The sequence below is a fragment of the Monopterus albus genome, unplaced genomic scaffold (genome assembly GCF_001952655.1).
Source record: "Monopterus albus unplaced genomic scaffold, M_albus_1.0 scaffold414.1, whole genome shotgun sequence".
Taxonomy (NCBI): Eukaryota; Metazoa; Chordata; class Actinopteri; order Synbranchiformes; family Synbranchidae; genus Monopterus; species Monopterus albus.
The window spans coordinates 198,962-210,630 of NW_018128294.1; the positions used below are offsets into that span (position 1 = coordinate 198,962).

Genomic DNA, 11,669 nt, shown 5'->3' on the forward strand with positions numbered 1-11,669 from the left:
CTACCTGAAGGTGACACACAACATACAACAACTGTTATATTCCCATATCCTGCGCTGATGACCCAGACATGTCTTGGCTTTGATTTTTAGACCTGACTGTTATCTCCATCTGTCAGGTTCACATCCTCCACCCTCCCTATGTACCTGTGAAACATCGCAGCCTCCTGATGGAGTACATCTCTCTGGCCAAGACTAGGCTGGCAGACCTCAAGGTAGAAATAAAGAAAGATTTGAAAAGTGCAGGACTTTAATCTCCATGCAGCATTACTGCATTATGTAGATGTTTTCATATTTAAACTAAATAACAGTAAGTCTGCATAATGACTAAATAATTATGGTTAGTGCCAAGAATCATGAGAATTTGTGATAAGGCAGTTCTACCTAATTGTGTGTGCGTGTGTGTGTGTACATGCAGGAGTCGGTGGAGGACATGGGTCTGTATGAGGATGTTTCTGGTACAGACGGTACACCAGTGCAGGTAACAGTGACACCCACTGGCGTGTTTATGTAATGGCATTAGTTGATGAGGTGTTGTACCTTAGTGTTCTAGTCAGTGAGAGATGATTAGATGTCGGCACAGAATGCCCTTATTTTGATAAGCCTCTTTAATTTGTTGAGCCTAGGAAGGCAGCAAAGAGAGTCTAAACAATAATTTCATGCATTATGCTTGAACTAAGGCTTTAAATTAGAAACCTCAGCACTTAATTTAATTGCTGATGTAGTGATTATATTAGTCAACCCCGAATCACCCCCCTCTTTAATATGTGATCATTATGTGCTGTAAAATCAGGTATATTTAAGTGTTTAAAAGTACTTCACTTCTGGAGCTGATACTATTCTTGAGTTGATGTTAAATGGTCTAATCATAAGCAGTTGTACAAAAATTTTACTTAAACAATTTGCCTAAAATAGTCTTGTTTTGAATCAGACCTTTGAAGACTTCACTGTTTTCAAAACTATGTGCTACAGACACATTTTGGTCTGTACCAATAAAAGTATTGCTACTTCATAATATATTCTGCAGGCTGGGAGTGCGTTTTCTGCCTTAAGTAAAGGAGTGTAAGTGTCTCGGGGTCTTGTTCAAGGGTGAGATTGACAGGTGGGTAGGGTAGGGGGCATCGTCAGCAGTAATGTGGACGTTGTACCAGACTGTCGTGGTGAAGAAGGGGCTGACCCGAAAGGCAAAGCTCTCAATTTACCAGTGAGCCTACTCTCCAACCCTCATCTATGGTCACAAGCTGTGGGTAGTGACTGAAAGAATAAGATCACGAATACAAGAGCCAAAAGGATTTTCCTTTTGTAGGGTGGCTGGACTTAGCCTTAGAGACAGGGTGCAGAGTTCAGACATCTGGGAGGGACTCAGAGTAGAACCGCTGCTCCTTCATATTGAAAGGAGCCAGTTGGGGCATCTTATCAGGACGGCTCAAGGGGGCCTCCCTGTGAAGGTCTTCGGGGCACGTCCATCTGGTAGAAGACCCATAACACCCTGGAGAGATTTTACATCTCATCTGGCCAGGGAACGCCTCGGAATCCTGTCATAGGAGCTGGAACATGTCACCAGGGAGAGGGACGTCTGGACTACCCCGCTGAAACTGCTGCCACCGCAACCCGACCCTGGATATGTGGAAGATGGATGGATGAGAGGATCTGTTACTGCCTTTATTCTCAAGGAAAGAAGGAAGAGGAATTAGTCACAGAGTAATGATATAAGATGAATGGTGTGTTAACAGTATAATGTTTGTGTCTCTGCAGCCTCAGTGCCAGGCTGTGCAGGATGTGGAGAGGGCAGTGAATCTGTTTGAGAGCACAGGAAGAATCTCTGCCACCGTCATGGAGGCCAGGTAACCTGCAGGGTATCAGGGTCCTTATAATGTGTTGACAGATTTTACTTTTGCTATTTTACTGTCCATCCTCTGTTGTTTCGCAGTATTTTCCGCAGACCTTATTTCCTGACACGATTCCTCCCCGCTCTGCTGACGCCGAGAGTGGTGAGCACCTTCACCTTACATTCGCACATAGACATGTGGGGGATGCCTCATAAAAAGATGTCACAAACCAGCACATCTTACATCTATACAAGTTCACTTGTCTTTCCATTCCAGCTTCCTGTGAAAGCCGGTGCTCGCATGGGTTTTATAGAAGCTTTGAAAAAGTGAGTAAGCCCGTAAGACGTGCATGCTCTGACTCTGCATCGTCAGTGCTAATGCATCTTTATGCTCCAGTGTTTAGAGAGTTGAAATAATATTATAGATGTAACTCTTTCGTGTATTTATTATCTACCAATGCTTATTGCCTTAAAAAATGTCATCATGGAGTTTGATTGCCTATCGGTACCAATAATAATCTTTGATAGTCTGATTGTGTGTTTTTTCTGTATTCAGAGCAGACAAGATCCCTGCTGCCCAGTATTCATCTTATGTGGAGTCTTGCCAGAGACAGAGACAGCAGGACAGTGGGTATCCTTTATAACCACATCAGCAAAGTTCAGAGATGTTTTCTTCTTTTTTCATTGTAAATTAGCAGATTTTCTAATACAGAGGAGAAAATATTCCACAAAGAGTAGATTTATCTGAAAAACCTGAGATTGGTAGGTTGCAGTGAGAATAGACCTCCGAACCTTGTCTACATGTGGACATGAATTTCTTAACTTTTTCCTAGTACTGTGGAGCAGTGGGCAACCCCAGAACATGTGGTGATGATTTGTAGGATCACCGGAATGAAGTGTCCTTCCCTATGAGTGTTCTTTGTGCTGGAGGTTTTGCAGAACCAGACTGTGGTCTTCCAAATGAATTCTCTCCAGGATAGATCACATGTACCTTTCCGTTGTTGTTTAAAACCCCATTTCTCCTTTATATATTTTCAAATCAAATCAAATCAAATATTATTTGTATAGCGCCAAATCACAACAAAAGTCATCTCAGGACACTTTACAAACTAAGGTCTAGACTTTACTGTTATCAATATTATTACATAGGGAAAACCCAACAAATCCCCCTTGGGCAAGCACTTGGCGACAGTGGGGAGGAAAGTTTTGAGATATTTCTATGACCTGGGTCTGAATTGTACCTCTGTAAGAAAACCTTCAAAATTCTCACTCATCTAAAACCTCTTTTTGTAACTGTTTTCTCAATGTAACGTCACAGTTACAAAATCCTTACTAGGTTGAGGACATAATCAAATAAGACACTAGCCAGACTGGACACTTTTTTCTTTATCATGACAAAGATTTAATCTTGACACTGTGTGCTGTGTGTTGACGTGCTGTATTTTCAGGTCGAGTGGTGTGCTTGGACACTAATGATGATCCTCTGGAGGTCCTGGAAGTTCAGCTGCAGAAGTTCACACAGCTGGTTGTTGATGGAAATGATGGAGGTAGGAGGACACATCACGCACAAACCCACATACATGGTGGATATTGTAGTCAGGGTAAAACTTAACTGTTGTGATTTGATGTTATGTTGGTAATGTTTTATGATATGCCAGCAGTTTCTTTGGCCTGTGATTGTAAGGACTGTTATATGAACTGCTTGGCCCCTAGTTTTTTTGGCTGTGGGAAGGATTGTGTAGACTTTTGTGATGCGTGTTTGAACCCCTTGTGTCACGTTGGTCATGTTTTCTCAGAGATGTCAGCTCAGCTGTCCAGGGTCTCGCACACACTGAGTGTCGTCCTGCCTGGTAGTCCTGATGAGCCGATTGAACCGACAGTCATCAAACTTCACATAGACACTCCTGTGTCCCCTGAACTGCATGTCAGAGTACGCCCTGATGGAAAGCATTGTCTTCTTTGTGTTCAAGTTGTATGGGTTGGGTGTATTTCTGTCACTGTGCATATATATTCATAACTGAGGCTCCTTCCCATATTTTCAGGTTGTCGACATGATATTGAGAAACTTCTGCCAGTGTGTGTTAGATGCTTCCCGAGCAAACCCTCCTAATAAGTGAGTGGCACAACTTTTTATTGAAAGTTTTTGAAATAGTAGAGGATGAATCTGATTATTGCCAGGAACTGAAAAAAAAATCACACATATGTACTGAGCAATACCTAGTGGCCATGTGTATATATCCACTGAACTAGAACCTCCAGATATTTGTTCTTATGGCTCTGCAGGCAAAGCCTATGGGCCTCCAGGTTTGTCAGCGTGCTGCATGGTAACTCACAGCTGCTCTCCAGCCTTGTACACCGACTCTGGGACCTATTTCACAACCAGGTACAGATTCATGTACACCTCTCTCTTTAAGTGTTTGTTGCTTTGTGTATGTTAACTCTTTACAAACCTCTTTTGTCCACAGGGGTCATTCTTGAGTTCTGTCCACTTGCTCGGTCTGGCAGCATTTGTGGTTCACCTCCATGCCTCCATGTCCCACAGTCCTCTGGTTCAGCTCGTCCCCCCCCTTCTGTCCAAACCAGTACCTGTTGGAGAGGTTCTTAGCTTAGCGCTGGACTGCAGCACACATGCTAACATGCTCTTCTGTGTCAGGTGAGGTTTTTTTTTGTTGGATAGTAAAAATGCATCAGTTAATTGGCGGAGATCAGCCAATCAGAGATCGAACCTTGCACCTCATGCAAGGATAACTCATGTCCATACCGGGCGGGCGTTCACTCGCACATTGGATGTGCTTGGTGTACGAAAAGTGAACAGAGGAACCTACAGAAGCACTTTGGAGAAGGGGAAACTACGTGTGAATCTCTGACAAATAGTACACAATGAAGGATTTACTGGCTACACTTTAAGCACGTGTATGTGCAGTGAGTCCACAGTAAAACACAGCAAACCACAGACTTTAAAAAGAACTGTGAGCTCGGTAGGACTGATGTAACAGACATTTTTCTGTTTCTGTTACCTGTTGCATATGTTTATATTTGGTAAAGTACAAATACTGCACTTAGTTGGAGGATTGTGAGAGAAAGAGGGAAAATGTGATACTTATTTAATGCTTTTTTTATCACAATTTAATTTTTCATTAAAGAAAAGTTACATGTTTGTCTATGCTGTCACATGTCTTAGAAGGAAACAAAATTGGGCTCTGCAGGTCAGGAAATCTGAATTGGCCGAGAAAATTGCAATCTGTGCATCTCTATTGGATATTAGCTACTCTAGAAGCTGTCTCGGATATTACGGTTGTGAGCGTTATGTTATGATGTTATTAACTGGAGATTTGCGTGTTTTCACTTATGTGTGATAATGGCCTCCAGCCTCACCAGAACTGTGACACATGGTCTTTTTGCTGTGCAGGCTGTGTGTGGCAGCAGTGTGTTATGGGATCTGTAAAGGAGACTCACTGCCTCCACAACAGCAGCAGGTCTACATCTTCAGTGGCCTCTATAAAAAGGTATCACTTCCTGTTACTTGCCATAATGTAGATTTTCATGTATTGTATTAAAATGCCATATGACTCATATCATTAAAGGGTTAGGCTAAATATTCCCACAATTTACTTGTGTAAAAGAAAAATTAAAGAAACAAGCCCATGGTGCTTTTCCTTGTTTCCTGACTCATCTACAATGTTACAATGGTGAATTATAATCTTAGATGTGATCTAAAGCTCAAAAAAATGAGGTGTACATACAGTAGGTTCTAGTAGAGAAGCAACTCGGTTTATACAAGTCACACAAACTCTCGCTCGTGAGACTTTTTTTTCCAGATAAATTAAGGATTTCCTTGAATGGTCACAATCTCCAGGCTGTTGCACATTCATGTGAACTTGCCTGACATCCACCGGTGCCATTGTAAAAGTGGAATTTTTCAACTGCACCTGGTTTTGTGGATATATTTTTCCCCCTGCTGCTGCACTGTTCCCAGCGGTGGTGGAGAAAAATCCAGGGCCTAAGGTTACTGCATGTCCAGGAATGTTCCCGTACAGGGACTCGTTTTACCTGACTGGGACTAACCTAGAAGCAGCCGGACAATGAAGCCCCCGGTGGTGGTGAATGATCAGCTCATCAACGCCGGATTCCACCGGAGCACAGTTTGTTCTGATTGCTTGAGGCCAGTGTGTCTGCTGTATGTGATGTGTTGCTGGTTAACCAGTGGATTAATGACCTCATGACATTATTGTTGGCGCTACGCTACCCATTGGAAATCTGTGTGGTTGCCTGTAATGTGAGGGATTTGTGGAGATTAATTAATTAATTCTATAGTAATAATTTTAAATCAGTTGATTGGTTATAAAATGTAAAGCAACTGTGATATATGTACATAATTTCTCAGAATCTGAGGGAAGTTCTTCCAGCATTACATTGCGTCAGAGGTTTTAAACTCTGATGGTGACTTGATATACAGCAGCATCAAGGAGCAGATTCCCACATTTGAGGAGCTTGAGATGGTTCATTGTTTTTCCTTCATAAATGACTTACAAGATGACTAATTTATCAGCACTGTTGACATATACCACAAACCAAATGTTCAGCCTTCTACGTCCATAGATAAGTACCTCCAATGCTGCTCAAGAAAGAGGCAAGATCAAACAAACCTCTAGAAATGTTGATAGATGTCTTTTCATTTCAGTGAAGCACAGTTATCTCTCCCACTGTGTGGGAGGAGAGGGACCATGGGATCCACTTGGTACTGTTAGCTTCCTTGCATGTGTCTGCAAGTTTCTACCAATTAGCCTAACCTCTAGACCTCATAATCTTGCAATATAACGTAATCTCTGCATGTATTTGTGTCTGTGTCCAGCTTGTGTACCTCATCCCAAGGCTGTTGCCTGAAGCCAGAAGAACTCCCATCTCTGCTGAGGGTTTGGGGGATGGACACCAGGAGCAGAACCTGCCCGGCCTGTGGAGCAGTGCCACAAACACCAACGGCACCTGGAGGAAGGCTGCTTGGTCTTTGTGGAGGCATGCTGCTTTCCGCCAGCTAGAACACACATCACAGTATCGGGTAAGATGGAGATGGTCATTTGTGTTGAGTGATGCAAATGTAGAATATGTGCGAGACAGTCCAGTATGTTCTGTGAGCATCAGAGGGGATGGATCTTATTGACAACAGAAAATCCTTAACCTTTGTTATGCTTGTGAAGTTGTTGTTCTCAGAATGGCTGGTTAATGAGTTCAGAGTACAGAGAAGTGAAGATGCACTGACCGACCCAGAGCGGTAAGGCAGGAAACACACATACGCTCTCACAGGTGCCAGTAGACATAAAATAGATCAATACAATCTGTAACTCTGTGTGTAGTCAGGAGTACCAGCAGTGGGCCTGCTTGGAGCTGTACTTGCCTCGTCCCGAGGAGCAGGGCGGCTGTGGAGGAGACATGAAGAGCCTCTGTTCTCATCTCCTCGGTGCCATCATGGACCAGCAGCTAACGTAGGGGTGCATGTTCATGAAATCAGTGTCGGTGGTTTAACAGAATTAGTGCATATAGTCAGTTTAGAAAAGACTTCAAGTTATAATAGTGTGTCTGGTCGTTTCCATAGAAAACCTGCAAAAGGTTAGCATCAGTGACACCTGAGGCAAATGCAGTGTAGTGTTACAGTCCAGAAAGTATTCACAGCGCTTACCTTTTTCCACATTTTGTTAGGTTAGGTCATCAAGGAAGTGTCTGTATAATGCTGCAGTCATCGTTCCCCTCGATCCTGACTAGTCTCCAGACATTTTTCTGTTTTGGTTACCTGTTCCTGCTGCTGAAAAACATCCCCACAGCATGATACTGCCACCACCATGTTTCACTGTAGGGATGGTGTTGGCCAGGTGGTGAGTGGTGCCTGGTTTCTTCCAGACATGACGCTTGGCATTCAGGCCAGAGAGTTCAATCTTTGTTTCATCAGACCAGAGAGCTTTGTTTCTCGTGGTCTGAGAGTCCTTCAGGTGCCTTTTACTGAGGAGTGGTTCCGTCTGGCCTCTCTACCATACAGGCCTGATTGGTGGAGTGCTGCAGTGATAGTTGTGCTTCTGGAAGGTTCTCCTCTCTCCACAGAGAAATGCTGGAGCTCTTTCAGAGTGACCATCGGGTTCTTGGTCACCTCCCTGACTAAGGCTCTTCTCTCTCGACAGCTCAGTTTGGCTGGGCGGCCAGCTCTAGGAAGAGTCCTGGTGGTTCCAAACTTCTTCCATTTACTTGGTTTGTGCTCTGACATGCACTGTTACCTGTGGGACCTTATATAGACAGGTGTATGCCTTTCCAAATCATGTCCAATCAACTGAATTTCCCACAGGTGGACTCCAATCAAGTTGTAGAAACATCTCAAGGATGATCAGTGGAAACAGGATGTACCAGAGCTCAATTTTGAGTGTCATGGCAAACGCTGTGAATGCTTATGTACATGTGATTTTTTTTTTTTTTTTTTTTTTTTGAAAAGTTTTCAAAAAAACCTGCACGTTGTCATTATGAGGTATTGTTTGTAGAATTTTGAGGATAATAATGAATTTAATCCATTTTGGAATAAGGCTGGAACATAAGATGTGGAAAAACTTGAGTGCTGTGAATCCTTTCTGGATGCACTGTAAGCACACAAAAAGAACATGACAGTCTTTACTCACCAGGTATTTAAATCTGCTGTTACTTGTGTTGTAAGTGTTCTGACATCAGCAGTTATAGTCTCCATTGCTGAGACTGTGCCAATATAGTCTGTGCTCGTTGGTTGAGTCCCCGGCTCTTCCTGTCCACATGTCGGTGTCCCTGGGCAAGACACTGAGCCCCACTTTCCTCCACTTGCACTTGTGTGAGTAGATGTGTGAACTAGTGAGTGAGGGGTAAATTGTAAAGTCCTTTGTCAGCTAAGATAGAAGATGCCAAGTGCAGTCCATTTAAAATTGATCTAATAACTAAAAATGGGTGTTTTGAAACTTTGCCCTTAACTAACAGGAATACTGCACGTTATTCAAATCTGCTCTTTAATTTTGAAAGTGTTGTCAATTCAGTGTGCAAAGTGGGCACAAAAACTAAAAATGCCTCCAACACAACTTAAGAACAACACACACAGGATGTAGAAAACAAAGCTCATACTGCCTGTGTTTGATAAAAGTGTTGAAGACGCTTCATGAGAACTTCCCTTGTAGTCCCAGGTGATGTCAACACAGCAGACGTGACTCCACTCTTGTGTAGCACATTTAATACGAGGGCAGCGTGTAGGGCCTGTGCCCTGCCTCGTTGCACCCGCTGTAATGAAAGTAAATGTGCACTGTTATTTGCATTTGATGTCAACAGTAACCAGAGCTTGGACAAGCCAGATCACAGAGTGCCAGACACAGGGACCTGCCTGCCGGACATTCTCTCCAGATTACAGGTGTGTGTACACCATACACTCTGTCAGTTCAACTGACACAGGTGAAAACACTTTGTGTCATTCATGGAGAGCCAAGTTACAAAAACCTTCAGGACGGTGATGTGTGAGCTTGAAGCACCCCCAAAAACCTAAGTTATGTTTGTAGGAGGTTGTCTATGAGATGGAGGTGACCGACGGCTGGAAAGGCCGAACTGATGCGTGTGACTTCCTGTTCGAGCTGCTGTCTCAGAGATGCTCCTCTGGAGTGAGCTCAGCTGCGCCGAGTGTCAGCTCCGAGCTCAGCCTGCAGCACACAGTGAACACCTGGAACAGGTAGGCACACACACACAAACCATGTGGATCATCTCTGTCACTTAGTGTTCAGTGAAACCCTTCTGTACGTGTGTGTGTGTCAGAGTGCTGCTAGCGCTCCCAGCAGTGCTGTTCGTTAAGGTGAAGGCTGAAGGAGGGAGGTGCACTCTGGACTGTACCAAGCTAATAGAACATATCAACCAGCATCAGGTGAGCTGCTCAGTTCTTCTTCTGATCTGATGTCTTTCTCTCCCATATCTGCTCAGCTGTTTGGAAAAGTGCAGTGTGTGTGTGAGGAATGAACTTAACAGTGCTCATATCTGTCTGTTTCTGTCTTGTCCTTCGTGCATCAGAGGAAAGTGTGTTCTCCAGCTGGAGTGCTGTCCTGCCATGTTACTGCACACTTCCTGAGAGTGAGAAGAGCTTCACTACAATCTCAACATCTCTTGTCTTACTGTTTCTCATCGAGCTCTGGTGAGAATATCTGCTGACTGCATTTCCTCTGCAGGGGATGTTATGTGCCAGTGCACAGTGCAGCTGCCCCAGGGAAGGATTCAACCAGGCCTGGTCTGAGATCAGTCTCTGCTGTCCTCTGCTGCTGACCTCCACAGTGGTACTGTCTGTTCTCCATACACGTAACTTTTTTTCTTAACTTTCTCATGCTCACATTCAGTCCTGTGCACTTGGATTCATGCTTATGGAGGCCAGACGCTGCTGCTTTTGGATGGACCTTCTGCAAGGAGCGGACTGTGACATGTCACAGAAGGAAAGGCACAGCTGTAAATAAGATGGTGCTATAGCTTCAGGGTCCTCCTCTTACAGGCTGGTTCACTTGGATAGAACTGAGCCATCGCTGATGTTATTAGTAACACCTGTGCTTTTGCTGCTCTGACCAGGTAAAGTTTTCCCCAGAGCCAGTATTAAGGTGCTTCATGTTGCTAAATGCACCTGTGCCACTGCCTTTTTCTGTGATTAAGACGTAAAGACTCACTCTGGAAGGTTTCTAAGAAAAATAAAACAACAGTTTCAAAAGTGGAATTTTTAATTGTTGTGCAGAATGTCAGTGACTTGGTAAGAGGGTGAAAGGTCATGCATTTAGAAAATGCCATATCAACACAATATAGCAATAACATGGCTTCAGGATTAAATTAAGTTCTCCCAGACAAGAAATCATTAAATCAGTACTAATAGAGATCTCTTACATGTTTTGTGCTGTGAATAATTTTGTGTGTGCATAGCACTGGTGGGAGCATCTGTCTCCAGTCCTGTTGACACTGTGGAGTCGTCTGTGTGATGAAGAGCCTCTGCCAGAGCATCTGCAGCTCCTCACTGAGGCTCTGCACTGGGCGCACAGGTGAGACTGTGACTGTGCGACCCGCCTCCCTCAACGCCACTGCTGCAACATCTACAGTGTGTATGGAAAGTATTCAGACCCCCTTAAATTTTTCACTCTTTGTTATATTGCAGCCATATGCTAAAATCATTTAAGTTCATTTTTTTCCTCATTAATGTACACACAGCACCCCATATTGACAGAAAAACACAGATTTTTGGACATTTTTGCAGATTTATTAAAAAAGAAAAACTGAAATATCACATGGTCATAAGTATTCAGACCCTTTGCTGTGACACTCATATATTTAACTTAGGTACTGTCCATTTCTTCTGATCATCCCTGAGATGGTTCTACACCTTCATTTGAGTCCAGCTGTGTTTGATTATACTGATTGGACGTGATTAGAAAAGCCACACACCTGTCTATATAAGACCCTACAGCTCACAGAGCATGTCAGAGCAAATGAGAATCATGAGGTCAAAGAAATTGCCTGAAGAGCTCAGAGACTGAATTGTGGCAAGGCACAGATCTGGCCAAGGTTACAAAAAAAAATTCTGCTGCACTTAAGGTTCCTAAGAGCACAGTGGCCTCCATAATCCTTAAATGGAAGACGTTTGGGACGACCAGAACCCTTCCTAGAGCTGGCCGTCCGGCCAAACTGAGCTATCGGGGGAGAAGAGCCTTGGTGAGAGAGGTACAGAAGAACCCAAAGATGACTGTGGCTGAGCTCCAGAGATGCAGTCGGGAGATGGGAGAAAGTTGTAGAAAGTCAACCATCACTGCAGCCCCCCACCAGTCGGGGCTTTATGGCAGAGTGG

General features: G+C 43.7%; 2 protein-coding genes across 2 annotated transcripts in view; both read left to right on the top strand.

The window, feature by feature from the left end:
- LOC109951862 (uncharacterized) overlaps positions 1-150 on the top strand; it is an 18,591-nt gene extending 18,441 nt beyond the window's left edge. Inside the window, exon 13 of the mRNA XM_020586586.1 lies at positions 117-150. Within this exon, the coding sequence (XP_020442242.1) occupies positions 117-150 (34 nt within the window). The remainder of the gene's footprint in view (positions 1-116) is intronic.
- LOC109951855 (FA complementation group A) overlaps positions 7-11,669 on the top strand; it is a 34,019-nt gene continuing 22,356 nt past the window's right edge. Inside the window, exons 1-22 of the mRNA XM_020586575.1 lie at positions 7-10; positions 117-212; positions 416-478; positions 1,753-1,841; positions 1,928-1,988; positions 2,103-2,152; positions 2,382-2,452; positions 3,274-3,372; positions 3,622-3,755; positions 3,868-3,938; positions 4,109-4,208; positions 4,291-4,478; positions 5,235-5,331; positions 6,678-6,881; positions 7,021-7,094; positions 7,177-7,305; positions 9,146-9,224; positions 9,370-9,536; positions 9,620-9,725; positions 9,869-9,928; positions 10,024-10,128; positions 10,754-10,869. Of these exons, the coding sequence (XP_020442231.1) occupies positions 168-212; positions 416-478; positions 1,753-1,841; positions 1,928-1,988; positions 2,103-2,152; positions 2,382-2,452; positions 3,274-3,372; positions 3,622-3,755; positions 3,868-3,938; positions 4,109-4,208; positions 4,291-4,478; positions 5,235-5,331; positions 6,678-6,881; positions 7,021-7,094; positions 7,177-7,305; positions 9,146-9,224; positions 9,370-9,536; positions 9,620-9,725; positions 9,869-9,928; positions 10,024-10,128; positions 10,754-10,869 (2,108 nt within the window). The 5' untranslated portion in view covers positions 7-10; positions 117-167. The remainder of the gene's footprint in view (positions 11-116; positions 213-415; positions 479-1,752; positions 1,842-1,927; positions 1,989-2,102; positions 2,153-2,381; positions 2,453-3,273; positions 3,373-3,621; positions 3,756-3,867; positions 3,939-4,108; positions 4,209-4,290; positions 4,479-5,234; positions 5,332-6,677; positions 6,882-7,020; positions 7,095-7,176; positions 7,306-9,145; positions 9,225-9,369; positions 9,537-9,619; positions 9,726-9,868; positions 9,929-10,023; positions 10,129-10,753; positions 10,870-11,669) is intronic.